The sequence below is a fragment of the Anas platyrhynchos genome, chromosome 9 (genome assembly GCF_047663525.1).
Source record: "Anas platyrhynchos isolate ZD024472 breed Pekin duck chromosome 9, IASCAAS_PekinDuck_T2T, whole genome shotgun sequence".
NCBI lineage: Eukaryota > Metazoa > Chordata > Aves > Anseriformes > Anatidae > Anas > Anas platyrhynchos.
In genome coordinates this window covers 9,283,005-9,302,309 of record NC_092595.1, presented here as the reverse complement: position 1 = coordinate 9,302,309, position 19,305 = coordinate 9,283,005, and the positions used below count along the sequence as shown (strand labels likewise).

The following is a 19,305-nucleotide window of genomic DNA, read 5'->3' as shown; positions in this document are numbered from 1 at the left end:
GTCCTGGTCCCGCTGGGAGCACCCTGCTTGGCCCCAAAAGCGTGCGCAGAGCAGTGGCTTTGGGTTTGGGGTGTTTGGTGAGCGAGCATGGGGCTCCTGGGGGCTGGGGGAGAGGGAGATTTGTCCTGTCCTGGGCCCTAAATGTGGGCTGCAGCTCCTGAGTGAAGGCTGGGGCATCTCATGGATCTCATGGGGCTGGGGGTGCTGAATCCCACTCCTGGGGCTGTTTTAGGGCCAGGCTCCCAAATGTGATGGGGATGGCACTGCTGGAGTGGCCACGGGCTGCCCATGCAAAGACCGGCGTGTGTTGGGGCGCAGCGTGCCAGGGGTGCTGCCATCCCGTGTGGGGATGCCAAAAGGGGCAGGAACAGCCCCAAAATGGCCCCAAAACGGCTTCTTGGGGCACGTCTCAGGACGAGCAGCCTGCACCAAGAGAGGTGCCCAGCGGGGGAAGGGGCTGCGTTGGCAGGGTTGGTGCCCTGGGGACGGCCCAGGAGGCTGCTCCCCAAAACCAGGAGGCGACGGCTTCCCCCACGGCCCTTGGTGACCCCGGGGTGGGGATTTTTGGGGTGCGGGGAGCCGGCGGTGGCACGGAGGCGTGCCTGGAGGCTGTGTGGCGGTGCCTCCATCTGCTCCGCTCCCGGCCCTGCCAAGAAACGTGAAATGGCACCGCTGCTGGCGCCTGCCGCAGCCCCGGGGCCGCGCACGCCGAGTGCCAGCTCCCTGCTGCCACCGGCACCCGGGGGTGTCCCCACCGGGGGGGGGGGGCTGCCGGAGGTCACCTGGGGGGCTTGGGACATCAGGAGGTGCCTCCAGCTCTCTGGTAGCCGAGGGGTAGGGGTTGGCGGGCTGTTTGTCCCCAAATTTGGGGGAGCGGATGTGGTGGTGGGGGCACTTGTGGTGCTGGGGAGCCTGGGGGGTGGTGAAGGGCTCGGGGCAGTGAGATGAGGAAAAAGGGCCCCCCCCGGTGGGCTCCCACCCCAAATCCCCCACTGGGGTGGGTGGAAAAGGGACAGCACCAACCCCATCCCCCCCCATGAGCCACCTGGGGCCGAGGTCTTGGTGATGCGGGGGGGGGGCCTGGGGCTGGGCTTCACCCCAAAAACCCTTCATCCCCGCGTGGCCCCGAGCCGGGGGGAGCCCGCGGTGGCGAGCAGCCCTGCAGGGTGCCGAGGCTCCATCGCCGTCTGCCACCACGTCCCATCACCATGACAACAGACAGGGATGCAGGGGGGGGGCCTGCTGGCAGCCCTGGGGGGGGCACAGAGTGGGCGGTGGGCACAGGTGGGTGCCCGTAGGGCTGTGGTTGGTGTGGGGGTGCCAGCTGGGTCCCCACGGGCCCTATATATCACGGGGAGGTGGCTCAGCACCGCTGTCCTGCCCCAGTGTCCCCGGGGAGGTGGGGGGGACGTGTCACAGCCCCCCCGGGGGGTGGGGGCACTGCGGCAGCCGTCTGTGGGTGCAGGGGCGCCTGGTGCCAGCAGCTCTTGGCACGCGGGGAGCGCCTTCCTGGCAGCCCGGCCCGCTGCCATCTGGTATTTATCTCCTTCCCCAAATCCCTCCTGCTGCGGGGGGATGCCCAGGCTGCGTGGGGGGGGGGGTCCCGCTCCCCACTGCTCACTCTGCAGCAGCCCTGCTGCTGGGGGGGGTGGGTGACCCCTGGTCCCACCCCAAAAATGCCCACAGAGGGCTTTGGGGGCACCACCGCTCTGCGCCCAGCCCCAAAACGAGGGGGCTGGTGCTGTGGGGAGGGGGCGCAGCACCCCCTAAAGCTGGTGTCTGGCTGCCGGTGCTGCCCCCACCCCAAATTCTGGGCATCCCAAAGCTGCTGGAGCCCGGAGAGCCCACGGGTTGCCTGGGCAACTGCGGGCAGGATGGGGAGGTGCAGGGCAGCGGTTGGCATGGAGACGGGGAGAGCCGTTGCCTTGGTGATGGCACCCATCCATCCCGCACCCAAGGGTGCTGGGGGGGCCCTGCCCTCCGCCCAGCAGGGCCCGGGGGGGTGCAGGGGGTGTTAGCGGCGCGAAGGAAGACAGGAGGCTGAGCTGGGCGTTATCAGGGATCGGCCTGGCTGTTATCAGTCAGTGGGCAACTGCGAGGTGTTCCTACAGCTGGGTACCGGGGGGGGGGGGTTTGTGGGGTTGGGTGGGTGCTGGAGGCACGGGCAGGGTGCCCCTGTGTCCCCTCCTGGGTGCCAGAGCAGCTGGTGAAGGGGGGGCCTGTCCCCAAGCAGCTTGCTTATGGGGTGCAGGCACGAGGTAGGGGGTGCTGGCACCCAGGTTTGGCACGGTGCTGGCTCTGGGGGGGTTCTGCCCGGCTCCTGCCCCCCCCAGCTGTGCCCTGCTGGCTGTAGGATCTCCCCCCGGCCCCGTTGTTGCCCCGCAGACAAAGCTATGCACTGAAAAAGCAACACAAGGGGGGGAAAAAAGCCACATGCCTTCTGGAGGGGGGGGGTCAGGGCTCAGAAACAGGCCCGGAGGGTGCAGGGGACTCCTCACAGCAGGCACCAGGAGCAGGCTGCCCCCACGCGCTCACATTAAGGGGGTTCCTTTGGCAGACAGACAGGATGGGGGGGCTGTGGGATCCCCTAGAACAGAGAGGGGCACACGGGGACCCTTCCCCAGCAGGAACCACGCAGCTGCGTGCTGCTGGACCCCCGAGGTTCCCCCAGGCTCAGGGCTGGGCTGGGTTGGCACTACCCCTCCCTGCCCATCCCACCCCCACCCCAAAAAGCGCCCTCAGGCCTGGTAGAGGGGCACCACGCGGTCGATGGGCCCCCGGCAGATGGGGCAGAGGCGGGTGGGCAAGGCCTGGAAGCAGCGGAAGCAGCAGCAGATGTGGCCGCAGCCCAGCAGGACGCACTCGCGGGGCCGGCTGAGGCAGACCACGCACGAGTCCTCCAGCCCCCCTTCGGCCTCGGGCTCCTCCTCGCCCTCGGGCTCCTTGTCCTCCTCGGGCTCCCGCTTCAGGCGAGCGTGGCGGAGGGCCCGGCACGCGGCGTGGAGGAGCACGGCCAGCCCCAGCGCCGCGCACAGCGCCGCCGCCCCCTTCCAGAAGCCGCTGGCCGCCTCCAGCTCGGCCAGCACCGCCTGCCAGTCCCCCAGGCACAAGAAATACTCGCCCTCGCGGGCCGGCGGCTGGAGGTGCAGCGAGCCGTCGGGGTGCAGGGCCAGCTCCCCGATGCCCGTCAGCGCCGCCCCCACCCGCAGCATCTCCTCGGTCTCCAGGATGCCTTTGGGCTTCTCCCCGCTCAGGTAGTGGCCCAGCAGGTCGCGGAAACCGTGGGCCGGCTGCTGGAAGCGCTCGTACACCGTCTCCAGGGGCAGGCGGACGGCTCGCAGCGGGCTCTCCACGCTCACCTGCGTCGCCACCTCCGCGTCGGGCGAGGCCAGCAGGAAGGGGACGGTGTAGACCTGCTCCGACAGCACCCGCTCGCTCTCCGTCCTGCAAGAAGAGAGCACGGGGGTGAGATGGGGGCGGGCGTGAAGGAGCCCTGAGGTTCTGGGGTTGCACCCAGGGGTCTTGGGGTGGCCCCAGAGGGTGAGGACCCCCCCCCGCCCCCCTTGAAGCCCTTCCCCACCGCTCACCAGCTCCGTGCCAGGCTGTTCCACACCAGCCGGTGCTCCTTGAGCAGCAGCTTCTGGATGACGCCCTGCATCCCGCCGTGGTACTGGCTGCTCAGCGCCGCCTTGGCGGGCAGCACGACGCCTGGGGACGAGGGGGTGGGGGTTGAGGCCACACGGGGGGGGGGCACCCCCTGCGTGCCCTGACCCCCCCCCAGTCTCCCCCCCCCCACACCCCCTTACCTTCCAGAGCCACATAGGGCAGGCAGCTCCCCGGGGCCGCAGACACCAGCGCCGGTAACTCCTCACCCACCGGCAGCTTGGGGGCCTCCTGGAGGGGCAGGGAGGGGGGTGGGGGTCACCGGGCTGCCCCCGGTGGGCCCCAATAGGGCTGGGTGAGGGGTGAGGGGGGGGGGCACACACACACAGGCCGCGGGTACCTGTACGCGCGCTGCCACAGCGGCCTTCCTCCGGTACAGGTAGTAGCACAGCCCCGACAGCGCCAGGCTGGAGCCCAGGCACAGCAGCTCCACGGGGGTCACCGGCTCCATGGGGCGCGGCGGGGCTGGGGTCGGGCCTAGCGCCCGGTGCCCCCCCACCGCCCCCACAGCACCCCCGGGGCCGGCCGGCAGCGCCTAGGCCCTGTCCGCTGCTGCTGCTGGTGGTGGTGGTGGCGGCGCCGCCGCGGGGCCTGCTGGGAAATGTAGTGCGCAGCCCGTAGCGCGGCGCTGGGGGAGGCGAGGTGAGGAACTACAACTCCCAGCGTGCCTCGCGCCGCGGGGAGGCCCGCAGGACTACAACTCCCAGCGGGCTTTGCGGCCCGGTACCGGTTACCGGGGGGGGCCCCGGGTAGACCTGGAGGCCCTAGGTCGGGCCGTGACCCCCCCACACCCCCCTCCCGGTGTCCGTGTCTCCATATCCCGATGTTCACACCCGTGCCCCGGTCCCCGTGCCCCAAACTTCACACCCCGGTGCCCGTAGCCCCCGTTAACCCCCCCCCCCCGGTGCCCGTAGCCCCCGTTCACCCCCTCCCGGTCCCTCTGTCCCCCCCCCCCCCGGTGCCGCCACGAAGCAGGCGGAGGCGGCTGGGTGGAAGCTGCTTTAATCGTCCCGTGAAGCCAGCGGCGGGCACCGGGCTCCCCCCGCCGCCCCCCAGCCCCAGCAAGCGGGCACCGGGCTGCGGGAGGAGGAATTGGGGGTGTATGGGGGGGGGCGAGGGGCAGACACCGGCACCGGGCACCCCCCCAGGCTCACACCGGCAGCTGGGGGGGGGCTCGGCTCCGGTGCCCCTCCCCATGGGGTCGTGGCATGAGCGGGGCTGGCGTGGGGGCACCGCGGCCTCCCCGCCACCCCCCCCACATCCCATCCCCGGGCACCGGAGGGAGCCAAGGGGGGGGCACGGGGAGTGGTGTGAGCATGGCGGGGGGCTCCCGGTGGGCACCCGGTGAGGGTGCGGGGGTACAGAGGGTACAGCCGGGCCCAGTGCCCCCCCTTGTCCCCGCGGGGCCATCCCGGTGGCTACCACACCTCGCAGTGCCGGCCGGGGTTCATGGGGGAGCCCAGGGGGCAGCCGAAATGTTCCACGAAATCCCGGGAGTTGCTGAGGGTGCCGATCACCCGGTACTTGTCGGGGCTGTGCGGGTCGGTCACCAGCCCCTCGTGGGAGCTCTCGGGCGTCCGCACCGAGCACCACACCTGGAACGGGTGTGGGGGGGATGCGGGGAGCCCGTACGCACCCCCAGTATTGGGGGTCTGGCCCCGTTAGGTGGGGTGGGGACAGCAGGGTGGCACCCCGGGGTTGGGAGGGGAAGGCTCGGCACCGGTACCTGGGCGAAACCCACGAAGAAAAGCTGGTGGTTGGTGAGCCCCAGGGCCGGCAGCCGCTTCTCATCCCCGTTCTTCTGCAGCCACGACTTGTACGCCTGCGGGGGAGACACCGTGAAGCCCCCCGGGGTGGGGGTTGGGGGGGCACACACCCCCAAAAAGACGAGGTCCCCGAAAACCCCGACCCACGTTGTAGGCCGCCTTCAGCCCGCCGTTGTCGGCGATGTTCTCGCCCAGCGTCTGGCGGCCGTTGACCTTCTCGCGGTGCACGGTGTAGCGGCCGTACTGCTCCGTCATGCAGGCCGTGCGGTTCTTGAAGGCCTCCAGCGAGGAGTTCTGCCACCAGGGCCGCAGGTTGCCCTCCTTGTCGTACTCACGGCCTGCGGGACCGAGCCATGGGGGGGGTGCTGACCCCCCCTTCCCCGCGGAGCCCACCCCGCGGGGTCCCCAAACCGGGCACCGTGAGGGCACCCGGGGGACTTTAGGGGAACTGGAGCACCGTGGGGAGAAGGTGTCCCCTCCCCAGCTCCTGCTCCAGGTGGTCTCTGTCCCGTGTTTTTGTCCCCCCCCCCCAGTGTCCCCATGACCCCAAATTCCCCCGTTTTCCCCCCCAGCTCAACCCCCGCTGGCTCCAGTGAGAGGCGCAAAGCAGAGCGGGGATGTGAGCGGGCCCCAAAAAGGAGGAAGATGAAGAGGAGGAGGAGGAGGAGGAGGAGGAGGCAGGCCGCAGGGGGGGCCCGAGCTGCGGCCACCGTGTCCTCACCAAGCGGATGGAGCGAAAGCTGCACAGAGAAGCCGGGGGGAGGAATCGGCGGGTGCCACCTGGGGAGACAGGACATAGAAGGGGAAGCCAGCCAGCCGAGGGGGGGGGGAGGGTGGCCGCGGCCACGAGCACGCACGATGCGATGGATGGCGAAGCAACTCCCCCCCCCCCCCCGGCACTGGGGGAGCTCGGGGGGGGGGGAAAGGGAAGGCGATGAGGGGTGCCCGCGGGCTCTCACCTTGGTCGTCGAAGGCGTGGGTCAGCTCGTGCCCCATCACCACGCCGATGCCACCGAAATTCAGGGCTCTGCGGGGCCGTGGGGCACAGACGGGTGAGCACAGCGGGGTCATGGCATCGCCCCCTCCCCGTCCTGGGTGCCCCAGATCGGGATCGCCCCCCTGCATCCCCTCCCGGCCCCGTTCCCGGCTCACTTGGGGTGGCTGCGGGCATAGAACGGAGCCTGCAGGATGCCAGCGGGGAAGACGATGCCGTTTTTGGTGGGCAGGTAGTAGGCGTTGACGGTCTGCGGGGTCATGCTCCACCTGCGGGGCAGGGACGGGGACGGGTCACCTCTCCCCTCCTCTCCCCGTGTCCCCCCAGTGCCTCCCAGAGCCCCCTCCCCCAGTCCCTTACTGGTCCCGGTTGGGGGGCTTGCGCAGCTGGTCGGCCATCACCTTGGCGGAGAAGTTGTAGAAGTTGAGCATGTTCTGGAAGAAGGAGTCCTCGGACACCTCGTACTGGGGGGAAGAGGCTGGCTGAGGATGTGTCCGGCCTCACAGGGTGCTGCTGGGTGCCCAGGTGGCTCCGTTTGGTGCCCTGTCCCCCTCCCCCCCCCCCCCAGTTGTCCCACAGGGGTCCTGCAGGGCTTGGAGCCCCCTACCCCATCGTAGACATCATCCAGCTCCTTGTTGTCCAGGATGAAGTCCGGGAAGCCGATCATGTCGTAGATGGCATCCGCCTGCGTGGGGAGAGGTCCTGGGGGTGAGATGGGGCCAGAAAATACCTGGGGGGGGGTCTCTCCACCCCCCCACCCCCCCCTGGGGGCACCTTCTCTTTTGCCGCCTGCCGCGTTGTCTCATCCATCCAGTCCAGTTGGTCCAGGGACCCCTCAAAAGCCGTCCGGATCTCGCTGATCATCTCCTCAGCCTGGGGACGGGGGGGGGACACGCACCCTGTCCGCCCCCTGCCGTGCCCCCCCCCACGCCACCCCCTGCTGCCCATCATATAGGGGTGGCTTGGGCAGGAGGTGACCACAGGGAGACCCCCTAACCCCGACCCCGGGGGTCCCATTTCACCGTCACCAGGCTCGGGGGGGGGAATTGAGGGTGATGGGGGGGTGATGGGGGGGTGATGGGGGGGGAATTGTCCTCACGATGGCCTTGCTGTCCCGGTCGAAGGTGGCTTTGACGAAGAGGGAGCCCAGGGCGAAGCCCAGCGTGTCGTCCGTGTTGGAGATGCAGGTCTGCCAGCGGGGCGTGCAGGACTGCGGGGGGGGGGGGAGACCGGAGCCCCTGAGACCCCCGGGGCAGCCCCAGCCCCCTCCCCTGCTCCCTCCCTGCCCCCCAGGCTGTGGGGAATCCCCCAGCAGCGCCCCCCCCCCATCCCAAAAACCAGTCCCCAAATCCTCCTGCAGCCTCCGGGGCTCAGCACCCCAAGGGCACCCCAAGGGCAGAGGCGCTCTGGCTGCCCCCGCGCTGCTGTGGGTTGGGGGGGGTGGTCCCGGAGCCCCCCCCTGTTACCTTCCTGGTGCCGTAGAGCGTCTCCAGCAGCCTCTCCTGGGCCGTCTCGAAGCGCTGGTCCAGGCTGGAGGCCGTTTTCTGCACCAGGTTCCAGATCAGGTAGTTGTTCAGGACGCTGCGGGGGCAGAGGGGTCGGCACGGGGCTGGGAGGGGGGGCGGTGCCTGGTGCCCCCCCTCCGAGGGTTCAGCCCTGGGGGTCTCACCTCTTGTCGGTGCTGTTGATGAGCTCGGAGACCTGCTGGAGGTAGGCGTCCCCGTACACCACCACGGGCTCCGTCTCAGCCAGCTCCAGCGGGGCCAGGGAGTAGGAGAGGTAATCCAGCCAGTCGATGGCGGGGGCGAGCACCTGGGGGACACGGGGATGTGGCCCCCCCAGCACTTGGCACAGCTCCGCACCCCCCTTCCCCGCTATCCCCACCTCCCTCAGCACCCCAAATCCCTGCCCTGCCCCAAAAGCTCCTTCCCCGTGACTCCCCACCACCCCCGGGGCTGCAGGACCAGGAGGGGACCCGGAGAGGTCCCCAAAGTTTTTTTTTTGTTTGTTTTTTTTCCCCAGCCTTGCCCACCTGCAGCTCGGCGATGCTCATCTTGTGGTAGATCTTCTCGTCGTCCCGCCGCTCGGCTTGGGGCACGGTGATGTTGGCCAGCAGGGTCTCGAAGTCCAGCACCTGCTGCATCTGCAGCCGGGTGGGCTCCTTGGCCCCCCCCAGCAGCGTGCCCAGCTCCACCATGTAGTCCAGGTAGGCGGCCAGCACCTGGCGGGACCCCAGCAGCCGGCTCAGTCCCATCCGTGGGACGCCCCCACCCATGGGTCCAGGCCTGGCCCCCCCACGGCACCAGCTCCCGGGGGGGCTCTCGCCCCTCTCACCCGCTCGTTGGCCGTCCTGTTCAGGTAGTAGTCCCGGGAGGGGAGGAAAAGCCCCGACTGGTCCACCTGGGGAGGGCGCAGAGGGGTGATACGGGCAGCCCGCTGCCCCCCGGTGCCCCCCCCGGTGCCCGCAGCCCCTCGTGCCCACCTGGATGACGTTGCTGTTGGAGCTCTTGGAGTCCGCCCCCACGTACACGGTGAAGAAGGGGGTCGCCCGGTAGGTGCCCGACACCACCTTCAGCACCTCCATGAAGCCGCTCTGGTTCCACGAGCCGCTGACGTTCCAGCCGCCGATCTGCCCGCGGAGCAGCCCCCGGGGGGGCATCCGTCACCCAGCTGGGGGGGTGACGGCATGGGATAGGAACATTTTGACCCCCCCCGGTGGTCCCTGTGCCTCCCACCTTGTCGATGAGCTCCACCAGGGGCTGTGCGCCCAGCTCCTCGATGCGCTGCTCCTTGAGGCAGGACAGGTAGTAGCGCTGCGTCTTCCTCTCCGCCTCGCTGCTCGAGTTGAAGCTGGCGTTTTCTGCACGAGGGGGGAGGACCGCGGCTCAGCCCTGGGCGCGTGCGGGGGGGAAATTCCGCACCCAAGGGTGTCCCCACCTCGGTGGTGTCCCCACCGCTGCCCCCCACCTAGGAGGTGCTTCATGATGGCCTGGTTCTGGTCCCAGATGCTGTTGAAGGTGCTCCACTTGGAGCGCCCGGTGGGCAGGGGGTTCCTCCTGATCCAGCCCCCGCAGGAGTACTGGTAAAAGTCCTGGCACGGGTCGGTGGCCGGGTCCAGAGCCTCCAGGATCTTGCTGGCCACGCGCACGCAGGCGTCGGTCAGGCAGGTGCTGCGGGAGGGGTCTGGGGGGGGGGACGGCAGAGCCGTGCGCCGGGGGGAAACCGGGGGCGCACCGCGGTGCCGAGCCCCGACCGCCCCCCGGGGTGGGCGCAGCGCCCCGGGGACGCGGCCGTGCCCCCGATCCCGCTGTCCTCGGGGCCACGGGGGGGTCACAACACGCTGCCCCTACCTCTGCTGTACTGCACGGCCAGCGCGACCACGGCGGCGCCCAGCAGCAGGGCCAGGGTGACGGCGATGGCACCGAGCGCCAGCTCCAGCTGGCTGCGTGACGCCAAGCGGCTCAGCAGCGGCCCCGGCCCCTTCCGAAATCCCACCTGGGTAGGAGGCAGGGGCTGGCATCGCATCTGTGCCCCCCCCGCAAAGCACGGGGACAGCACCGGGACCCCCTGGAAGGGGTCACCCCACAGCTGGGGCATCCCCTGGGGGGGGTCGCGGTGCCACCCCATGAAGCTGCAGGGAAGGAATTGGCCCCAGTGCGCTCCCTGCAGCATTTTGGCTGTGTCCCTGCCCCCCCCCCCCCAAAGGCTGCGGGCAGGTTGGGGCTGTAGGAAGCATTGGGGGGGGGTCCAGGAGGGGATTTGGGGATTTTTGGGGGGGGTCCGGGCTCACCTCCACGCTGTCGGGGGAGGCGCTGCCATCCCCTGTGGGCTCCGGCGCCTCGTCCTCCTGCAGCGTGGCACGCTTGTAGTCGGGCATCTGCCGGGGCACACAGCGGGCTGGGGGGGGGCGCAAATTGGGGGGGGGGGCGGCTGAGCCCCCCCCTCACCCTCCCCAGCTCTCACAGCGGGGCTGGTGCCCGCTCGGGGGGCTCATAGGGAGGCTGGGGTCTTCCTCAGAGGCTGTCCCCCCCCCGGAGCCCCTGGGAGGGTGAGGCTGGGTGCTGGGGGGGGGGACACGGGGGGGACATTTTGGGGGGGGGGCTTGGAGCATCCCTCCCCGTCGCCATGGCAGCCGCGGCATCAGACGTGGTCCTCGTCACCAGGCAACCGCTGGCTCTGCTCTGCCCCTCCCCCTTCCTCAGCCCCCCCCCACCCCAAAGAGCCTGGAACTTTCCATGCAGATGTGCAGGGGGGGGACACAGCTGGGGGCACCCCCCCGGGACCCCAACCCAGCCCCCGCTGTGCTTGGGGCAAAGGGAAGAAACCGGGGCAGGGTGGGTGGTGTTTTTTGGGGGGGGGGCTTTATGGGGAGGGGAGGGCAGAAAGAAGCCGGGGGGGGCCGGGACCCCCTGCATCAGGCCTGGGGGGGCTGCCCAGGACCCATTTTTGGGGGGGGGGCGCGGGGCTGAGCCGGGGGTGCGGTGGGAGGGCACCGCGGTGCCGTCAGTAGGCTTCAGAGTTAACGCCCCGTGGGTTATCTGGGGGGGGGGGCAGCCCCCCAGGGACCCCAACCCATCCCCTTGTCACCACTGCCCCCCCCCAGCACCTCAATTTGGGGTCACCCCCCCCAGCCCCCCCACCCCGGGGCTGGCTTTGGGGGCGCCCCCACCCCCCGGTGGGCTCCGTGCCCCGGTGGAACGGGGCGGGGGGGGGCACCCAGGACCCCCTGCCCGACCCCAAGCTTTGTGGGGGGTCCCCTCGTCCCCCCCTTGTCCCCCCCCATCCCCGCCACCACGGGGAGGGGCTGCGCAGCCCCCGCATCCCCCCGTATCCCCCCGCAGCCCCCCCATCTCCCGGGGCTGCCCCGCACCGGCTCCCTCCCGGTTTTGTTTTGTCGCCCCCCCCCCCCCCGGTTTTGTCGCCCCCCACTCACGGCGTGGCCGAGCTCCTGCAGGGCCACGTTCATCCTGGCCATCCCGGGCCGCCTCCCGCCTAGCTCCGGGCCCCCGCAGCGCCGCCTGCCTCCGCCATGGGGGCACCGGCACCGGCACCGGGAACGGCACCGGGACCGGGAATGGGACCGGGTACCGGGATGGATGGGTGGATGGATGGATGGGTGGGTGGATGGATGGAGCCCCCCCGGTGTACGGGGGTTGCGGGTACCGGCGGGGCGCCGCCCGTAGGCACCGGGAGGTTGGGGGTGGTCGGTGCCGGTGGTACCGGAGGGGATGGAAACGGGGGTCCCGGGGGCTCAGCCCCGCTCTGAGCGCTCCGCTCCGCTCCTCCCCGCCCGGCCCCGGCGCCAAGGTGACCGCGGGGGGGCCGCGCCCGCCGTGCGCACGGGCGGAGCCGCGGCACCGGGAGCCGGTACCGGCACCGGGAGCGGGCACCGGGACCTGACACTGACACCGGGACCTGGCACTGACACCGGGGTTGGCACCGGCACCGGGACTGACACCGGCCCCGGACCCGGGCCCCGTCCGCGGGCTGCCAGGCGGGCACCGCACGCCCCGGTTCCCGGTACCGGGAGCCACAAACGGCTGCGGGTGGCCGCCAGCAGCGCCCCGCTGGGCTCCCGGCCGCCCTGCACGGCCCTGACCTCCCCGTTCCCCCCCCGGCCCCGTTCACCCCCCCCGCTCCCGGTTCCCCCCCCCCCCCCCCGGTGCCGGTGCCGGTGCCGGTGCCCGCGGGGGGCGTGGCCTCGGCGCTAAGCCCCGCCCCTCCCCTTAGCCCCGCCCACTCCCCGCCCCTGGCCACGCCCACCTCCCTCCGCCCCCTCCGTCGCGCGGCGGTGACGTCAGGGCGGCGGCGCGCGCTGATTGGCTGCGGGCGCTGCGCAGGCGCAGTTGTGGCCGGTGCGCGGCGGAGGCGGCGGCGGAGCGGCGGGGCCATGGACGCGGGAGGCGGCGGGGGGCAGAGCCGGGTGCAGGGAGGGCCCGGCTCGGGAGGCGACGAGAAACCGGCCCCGCCGTGGGGCAGGGAGAAACGCGAGCAGCCGGCGGGGCCCGAGAAGGAGCAGGAGCTGGTGAGGGGCCGCGCTGAGTCACGGCCGCACCGGATGAGGGGGGCGTGACGTCAATTCGGGGGGAGTGACGTCACCGGGAGGGGGTGACGTCATCAGGAGGTGGTGACGTCACCAAGGGGGTGATGGCGGCACCGAGGGGGGTGATGGGGACTCACCTGGGGGCTCCCTGCGGTGGGTGAGGGGGGTGTGACGTCATTTGGGGGCTCCCCGCGTGACGTCACGGGGGTGACGTCATGGGGGTGACGTCACGGGGTGCCCCCCCACACCGTACACGCAGCCCTCACCCCTCTGCCCCCCCCCCCCCCCCCCCCGCAGTCGGAGGAGGACAAGCAGCTGCAGGATGAGCTGGAGATGCTGGTGGAGCGCCTTGGGGTGAGTGCCCGGCCCCAAAACAGAGGGGTCTGACCCCAAATCTGACCCCAAAACAGCGGGATCTGACCCCAAAACCGACCCCAAAACAGCGGGATCTGACCCCAAAACCGACCCCAAAACAGCGGGATCCGACCCCAAAACGGCAGGGTCTGACCCCAAAACAGCGGGATCTGACCCCAAAACTGGCCCCAAACCACCCCCCTGACGGCTGCTCCCCCCCCCAGGAGAAGGACACGTCCCTGTACCGCCCTGCCCTGGAGGAGCTGCGGCGGCAGATCCGCTCCTCCACCACCTCCATGACGTCCGTCCCCAAGCCCCTCAAGTTCCTGCGGCCGCACTACGGCAAGCTGAAGGAGATCTACGAGGGCATGGCGCCGGGCGAGAACAAGGTGAGCCGCGCCCCCCCCGCCACCCGCCGGGGCACTGCCTTTGCCCCCGGCGTGCTCCCGGGCCACCCTCGCGTCCAGGGGGTGTGAAGATTTCGGCACTGTCTCCGTCTCCCCGCAGCGCTTCGCAGCAGACATCATTTCTGTGCTGGCCATGACCATGAGCGGTGAGCGCGAGTGCCTGAAGTACCGCCTGGTGGGCTCCCAGGAGGAGCTGGCGTCGTGGGGGCACGAATACGTCAGGTAGGGCTGGTTGGGAGCAGGACCTGGGAAGGACAGAGGGCTGGGGGGGAGATTTCTCTAGGATTTCCTCACCTCCAGCCCCTGCAGGAACATGAAGCCCCTATAAATAGTGTCTGGGCTGAGCTGGTTCGTGGTGCTGACCTCTCTTTCTCCCCGCAGGCACCTAGCGGGGGAGGTGGCCAAGGAGTGGCAGGAGATCGACGAGGCGGACAAGGCGCAGCGGGACACGCTCCTCACCCTGGTGAAGGAGATCGTGCCCTACAACATGGCTCACAACGCCGAGCACGAGGCCTGCGACCTGCTGATGGAGATCGAGCAGATGGACATGCTGGAGAAGTACATCGACGACAACGCCTACTCCAAAGTGTGCCTCTACCTCACCAGGTGAGGGGACGGCGTGGGTCCCGGTGGGCGTGGGACCTGATGGGTGCTCACCCTGGTGTTCATCTCCTCCTCCAAGCTGTGTGAGCTACGTCCCAGAGCCTGAGAACTCTGCCCTCCTGCGCTGCGCCTTGGGCATCTTCCGCAAGTTCAGCCGCTACCCCGAAGCCCTGCGCCTGGCCCTGATGCTCAACGACGTGGAGCTGGTGGAGGACATCTTCACCTCCTGCAAGGACGTGTAAGCGGAGATTCCCTCCCTGCTTTCTGGGACTTTAGCATGGAGTGGTGGGGGTGCAGCCCCTATTATACAGATCTGGGTTGGATTCTGCCTCTGCTGGACGTATCTGTGGGCTTTTGTCCCTAAAGTCAACGTGGGCAGGAGCAAATCATCTCTGGGTGCTCTCGTGTGCCCCCAGAGGAGGGTGATTTGCTCAGCGTGTGTTTGTGCCGGGGTCTGGGCGCCTGCAAAGCCTCTCCCCTCCGTGCAGGGTTGTCCAGAAGCAGATGGCCTTCATGCTGGGCCGCCACGGGGTCTTCCTGGAGCTGAACGAGGACGTGGAGGAGTACGAGGACCTGACGGAGATCATGTCCAACGTGCAGCTCAACAGCAACTTCCTGGCCTTGGCCAGAGAGGTGAGCGGCTGGCTGGGAAACAGCCCAGGGGCTGCCCCAAGCTGGGATCCTCTCTGGCTGCCCTGAAATCTCTGTCCCCACGAGGCCAGGCAGCACCTGGAGCGGCTGCCCTTGCCCAGCAGCCTCCTGTGGCATGTGGGTGAGGAGATAACCACCTCTCCCTTGTCTCTGCAGCTGGATATCATGGAGCCCAAGGTGCCGGATGATATTTACAAAACCCACCTGGAAAATAACCGTAAGGGCTCGTGTCGCGGCCTCGCTTGGCCCTGGCTTTGGGAAGTTGCTGGGGGTCCTGGGGCGGGCAGGCAGCCCGCTGGGGACCTCTGGGGACCCCCGGCCCTGCATGGAGCAGGCTCTGCTGCCCGCTGTGGGCTTGGGCACTTCTTTCCCCATGGGAGGGGACAGATCTTTGCCCGTGTGGTGTGGGACAGTGTGGCTGGGTGCCCTGCTTGCTGCCTGCCTCATCCTGACGTCACTCCGCAGGGTTCGGGGGCAGCGGCTCCCAGGTGGACTCAGCCCGGATGAATTTGGCCTCCTCCTTTGTGAACGGCTTCGTGAACGCTGCCTTCGGACAAGACAAGCTGCTGACAGACGACGGCAATAAATGGTTGTACAAGAACAAGGACCACGGTGAGACAGGGGCTGGAGCTGCCCTGAGAGCCCCGGGGTGGTGACCCTGGCCCTTTTGGGGACCTGCTGAAGCGGGGCCGTTGAGCACAGCTCCCCCAGGGCCGCCTCCTGCCCAGGCAGGGCGCATCACCGGGGGCTGACGTGGGCTTTTCTCCCCTGGCCCCCAGGGATGCTGAGTGCCGCAGCCTCGCTGGGCACCATACTGCTGTGGGACGTGGACGGGGGGCTCACACAGATCGACAAGTACCTGTATTCCTCAGAGGATTACATCAAGGTGAGTGCTGCTGACCCCAGCCCGAGTTTTTTGGCCCTGTGGGGTGGGCTGTGTGTGTGCGCGGCTTCCTCTGGAGGGGCTGGATGCATCCCAGGCCTTGGAGCAGCTCACAGCCAGGTTGCGGAGCTCTAGGAACTCCCTGGAGCATTTTTGGGGTCCTTTTCTCGCAGAGCTGTGGGTTCAGGGCTGCTGAGCTGGCTCCAGCGTGGCGTTGCTCGCTTGGTACCATCCTGGGGGGAGGGTGAGACCCGTGGGGTGACGTTGGTCACTGCCTGGCAGTGAGCTCCGTGCGTTGGTGGCTGCTGTGTGACGGCGCCTCTGCCTTGCAGTCGGGAGCCCTCCTGGCCTGTGGCATCGTCAACTCAGGGGTCAGGAACGAGTGCGACCCGGCCCTGGCCCTCCTGTCCGACTACGTCCTCCACAACAGCAACACCATGCGCATCGGGGCCATTTTCGGGTAAGGGAAATGCCCCCAGCCCCCCCGGCTGTCCTGTGCTCCCCCCACTAACTCTTCTCCGGGCTCTCCGCAGCCTGGGGCTGGCCTACGCGGGCTCCAACCGCGAGGACGTCCTCACCTTGCTGCTGCCTGTGATGGGAGACTCCAAGTCCAGCATGGAGGTAGGGAGCGAAGCCGGGGGTGGGTGCGTGGGGTCCCGCAGCCCTGCCCGGTCCCCGACAGCTCCTGGGGGTGCCAGGGCTGTCCCGCAGCCCCTTTGGGCTCTGTGTGTTCCTTCCTGGCACTGTGCTGTGCCAAATCGTGACCGTGTTTTCCCCTTCTGAGCCACTCGTGGGATGTGGGAGGCTGGGAAGCCGCCAGGTCTCCGAGATTCCGAATTTCTGGAGGGACCCAGAAGCGTTCTGTGCCCTCCCTGAGCGCGCAGCCTCTCCTCCTCTCCTCCAGGTGGCTGGCGTGACCGCCCTGGCCTGCGGGATGATATCCGTGGGCTCCTGCAATGGGGACGTCACCTCCACCATCCTCCAGACCATCATGGAGAAATCGGAGACGGAGCTGAAGGACACCTACGCCCGCTGGCTGCCGCTGGGCCTGGGCCTGAACCACCTGGGTAAGGGAGGGGCAGCGCCGGCCGCCCCCGGGGCTGGGGTCTGGGAGCTCGAGCACCCCTCAGCCACAGGGCTCTCACCCCACACTGCCCCACAGGGAAAGGAGAAGCGATCGAGGCCATCCTGGCGGCGCTGGAGGTGGTGTCCGAGCCCTTCCGCAGCTTCGCCAACACCCTGGTGGACATCTGTGCCTACGCAGGTGAGTGGGGCTCCCAGGGGAACGAGGTTTGAGCCCTCCACCCGCTGATCCTGGCCCTGCTGCTCTCCCCCCCCAGGCTCGGGGAACGTCCTGAAGGTGCAGCAGCTCCTGCACATCTGCAGCGAGCACTTTGACTCCAAGGAGAAGGAGGAGGACAAGGACAAGAAGGACAAGAAAGAGAAGGAGAAGAAAGAGAGCTCGGCCGACATGGGGGCGCACCAGGTGGGGGGAGGCGCGGGGGCTGCCTCCGAGGGGTTCCCGGGCTCTTTGTGGGATTGGAGCTGAGGGAAGGCAGCTCCCCGCTGGCTGCCCTGCTCCCCGTGTCCAGCTGGGCTTTGGGGGGGCTGTAGGAACCTGGCTTTGGGGTTGGGTGCTCCCTGCACTCAGCACTCGTGTCCCCACAGGGCGTAGCGGTGTTGGGCATCGCGCTCATCGCCATGGGCGAGGAAATCGGCGCCGAGATGGCCCTGCGCACCTTCGGGCACCTGGTGAGTGGCAGCGGGGGGACAACATGGGGCTGGGCACAGTGGGAGGGGTCTTGGGAAAACAGAACACGTCTCTGTAGGCTTGGTAAGCTGGGTGGGGGCCACCCCAAGGTGCCAGGACCCGGGACTCAGCACCCCCCCCTTCCCTCCCACGCAGCTGCGGTACGGGGAGCCCACCCTGCGCCGGGCCGTGCCCCTGGCCCTGGCGCTCATCTCGGTGTCCAACCCCCGGCTCAACATCCTCGACACCCTCAGCAAGTTCTCCCACGACGCTGACCCCGAGGTCTCCTACAACTCCATCTTTGCCATGGGCATGGTGGGCAGCGGTAAGCCTGGGAGGCACCCTGGGGCACCTGCGGGTCTGGGGGGGGGGACACTAAAGCCCTAAACCCTAATTTCTGCCTGTGACCCCTCTTTTCTAGGTACCAACAACGCCCGGCTGGCTGCCATGCTGCGGCAGCTCGCCCAGTACCACGCCAAGGACCCCAACAACCTCTTCATGGTGCGGCTAGCCCAGGTGATGGCCCCACGGGGCAGGTTGGGGTTACCCATGCGGGGTACCGGAGGCGGTGGAGTCCTCGTGGTGCTGCTTTCAGGGATCCTAGGACTTGTCCTACTGCATACTTAAGTGTTTTCTTTGCCCCCCCAGGGCCTGACCCACCTGGGTAAGGGGACGCTGACGCTGTGCCCCTACCACAGTGACCGGCAGCTGATGAGCCAGGTGGCTGTGGCCGGGCTGCTGACCGTCCTCGTGTCCTTCCTGGACGTGCGCAACAGTGAGTGCTGCGGGCTCCGCACCCCTCTGCCCTGCGGGGTGGGTGCTGCTGGGTGCTGACCCCGCTGCCCCCTCCCCTCTGCCCCCTTCCAGTTATCCTGGGCAAATCCCACTACGTCCTCTACGGGCTCGTCGCTGCCATGCAGCCCCGCATGCTGGTCACCTTCGACGAGGAGCTGCGGCCCCTGCCCGTCTCGGTTCGGGTGGGACAGGTGAGGGGGCAGCCAGAGCTGGGGTGGGGGTGCTGGGGGGGCCCCATTTGTGCCCCCTTCTCATCTCGCTTCTCCCCGGCAGGCTGTGGATGTGGTGGGCCAAGCGGGCAAGCCCAAAACCATCACCGGCTTCCAGACCCACACCACCCCGGTGCTGCTGGCGCACGGCGAGCGGGCAGAGCTGGCCACGGAGGAGCACGTGCCCGTCACCCCCATCCTCGAGGGCTTCGTCATCCTGCGCAAGAACCCCAACTACGACGTTTGAGCTGGGGCTGGGGGGGGGCTGGGGGGTGGGAAATAGGCGGTGTGGGTGGGTAGGGGTAAAACTTGTGTGTTTTGTTTTTGTTTTTTTTTTTTTTTGTAACCGAGAGTTGAGGAAATAAACTCTGCGGACACTCGTGCTGCTGTGTCATCCTCCTGCTCTGTGCCCAGCGGGGGCTTTGCGCAACGCCCTGTGGGGTTGGGTGCTGCACCCTGCCACCCCGCTCCTTCTCCCTGGGGCTGGAGGGGGGAAGTCCCTTTCTGGTTCCCAAACCCCACTGTTCTGTTTGCCCAAACCCGGCTGTTCTGTACCTCAAACCCTGCCATTCGGTTCCCAAACCGTGCTGTTGTTTTCCCAAACCCCGCTGTGCTCTTCCCAATCCCTACTGTTATTTTCCCAAACCTTGCCCTTCTGTTCCCAGATCCCACTGTCCTGTTCCCAAACCCCCACTGTTCAATGTTCCCAACCTCTGCCATTCTGCCTCCCAAATCCCTGTGCTGTTTTCCTAAACCCTGCTGTTCTGTTCCCAAATCCCACTGTTCTCTTTTCCCAAACCCTGCCGTTCTGTATCCCAAACCCCACTATCCTGTATCCCAAACCCTGCCATTTTTTCCCAAATCCCCCCTATCCTGCGTTCCCAAACCCTGATGTTATGTTCTGTATCCCAAATCCCACTATCCCGTATCCCAAACCCTGCTGTTCTTTCCCCAAACCCCACTATTCTACATTCCCACATCCCACTGCTCTTTCCCCAAACCCCGCTATCCTGTATCCCAAACCCTGCCATTCTTTCCCCAAATCCCTATCCTGCGTTCCCAAACCCTGATGTTACGTTCTTTTCCCAAATCCCACTGTTTTTTCCCCAAATCCTGGATCCCAAACCCCACCGCTCCCTTTCCCCAAACCCCACCCTTCCCTATTTTACCTCCCCCTCTCTTTCCCC

The 19,305-nt window shown here is 68.4% G+C and overlaps 3 protein-coding genes across 6 annotated transcripts in view; 1 reads left to right on the top strand and 2 right to left on the bottom strand.

Annotated features, from left to right (window-relative positions):
- Positions 1-2,046: 2,046 nt before the first annotated feature.
- LOC113844454 (mitochondrial ubiquitin ligase activator of nfkb 1-A) overlaps positions 2,047-19,305 on the bottom strand; it is a 42,448-nt gene continuing 25,189 nt past the window's right edge. Inside the window, exons 2-5 of one of the 2 annotated variants that reach the window (XM_072042471.1) lie at positions 4,004-4,162; positions 3,807-3,894; positions 3,588-3,708; positions 2,047-3,444 (exon numbers count right to left, since the gene is read on the bottom strand). In XM_072042471.1, coding sequence (XP_071898572.1) covers positions 2,739-3,444; positions 3,588-3,708; positions 3,807-3,894; positions 4,004-4,114 — 1,026 coding nt within the window. In that variant the 5' untranslated portion in view covers positions 4,115-4,162 and the 3' untranslated portion in view covers positions 2,047-2,738. Of the gene's footprint in view, positions 3,445-3,587; positions 3,709-3,806; positions 3,895-4,003; positions 4,241-19,305 lie in introns of those variants that run through there. The other variant, XM_027464218.3, reaches the window with a different exon arrangement.
- ECE2 (endothelin converting enzyme 2) lies at positions 4,163-11,589 on the bottom strand. 3 transcript variants are annotated; one of them, XM_072042467.1, is made up of 20 exons: positions 11,357-11,589; positions 10,214-10,300; positions 9,774-9,918; positions 9,391-9,606; positions 9,159-9,283; positions 8,906-9,052; positions 8,758-8,823; positions 8,456-8,644; positions 8,093-8,235; positions 7,890-8,004; positions 7,523-7,633; positions 7,198-7,296; positions 7,031-7,108; positions 6,784-6,887; positions 6,582-6,692; positions 6,389-6,456; positions 5,577-5,767; positions 5,390-5,485; positions 5,091-5,258; positions 4,163-4,291 (listed from the first exon to the last, which is right to left on the bottom strand). In XM_072042467.1, exons 1-20 carry the CDS (start codon positions 11,396-11,398, stop codon positions 4,199-4,201), a joined length of 2,394 nt encoding a protein of 797 aa, XP_071898568.1. In that variant the 5' UTR covers positions 11,399-11,589; the 3' UTR covers positions 4,163-4,198. The 3 variants fall into 3 exon arrangements, 2 of the variants coding, with proteins under 2 accessions (XP_071898568.1, XP_038039354.1); XM_038183426.2 differs by lacking the exon at positions 4,163-4,291 and having other exon boundaries at positions 4,650-5,258; positions 11,357-11,432; XR_005267730.2 differs by lacking the exons at positions 4,163-4,291; positions 5,091-5,258 and adding an exon at positions 6,151-6,209.
- Positions 12,259-18,497, top strand: PSMD2 (proteasome 26S subunit ubiquitin receptor, non-ATPase 2). The gene is made up of 21 exons (XM_027464184.3): positions 12,259-12,448; positions 12,764-12,820; positions 13,045-13,209; positions 13,328-13,449; positions 13,609-13,833; positions 13,910-14,068; positions 14,319-14,463; positions 14,638-14,698; positions 14,947-15,093; positions 15,261-15,367; positions 15,697-15,824; positions 15,898-15,985; positions 16,269-16,431; positions 16,527-16,628; positions 16,705-16,850; positions 17,033-17,116; positions 17,271-17,439; positions 17,536-17,630; positions 17,763-17,889; positions 17,982-18,100; positions 18,183-18,497. Exons 1-21 carry the CDS (start codon positions 12,314-12,316, stop codon positions 18,363-18,365), a joined length of 2,727 nt encoding a protein of 908 aa, XP_027319985.1. The 5' UTR covers positions 12,259-12,313; the 3' UTR covers positions 18,366-18,497.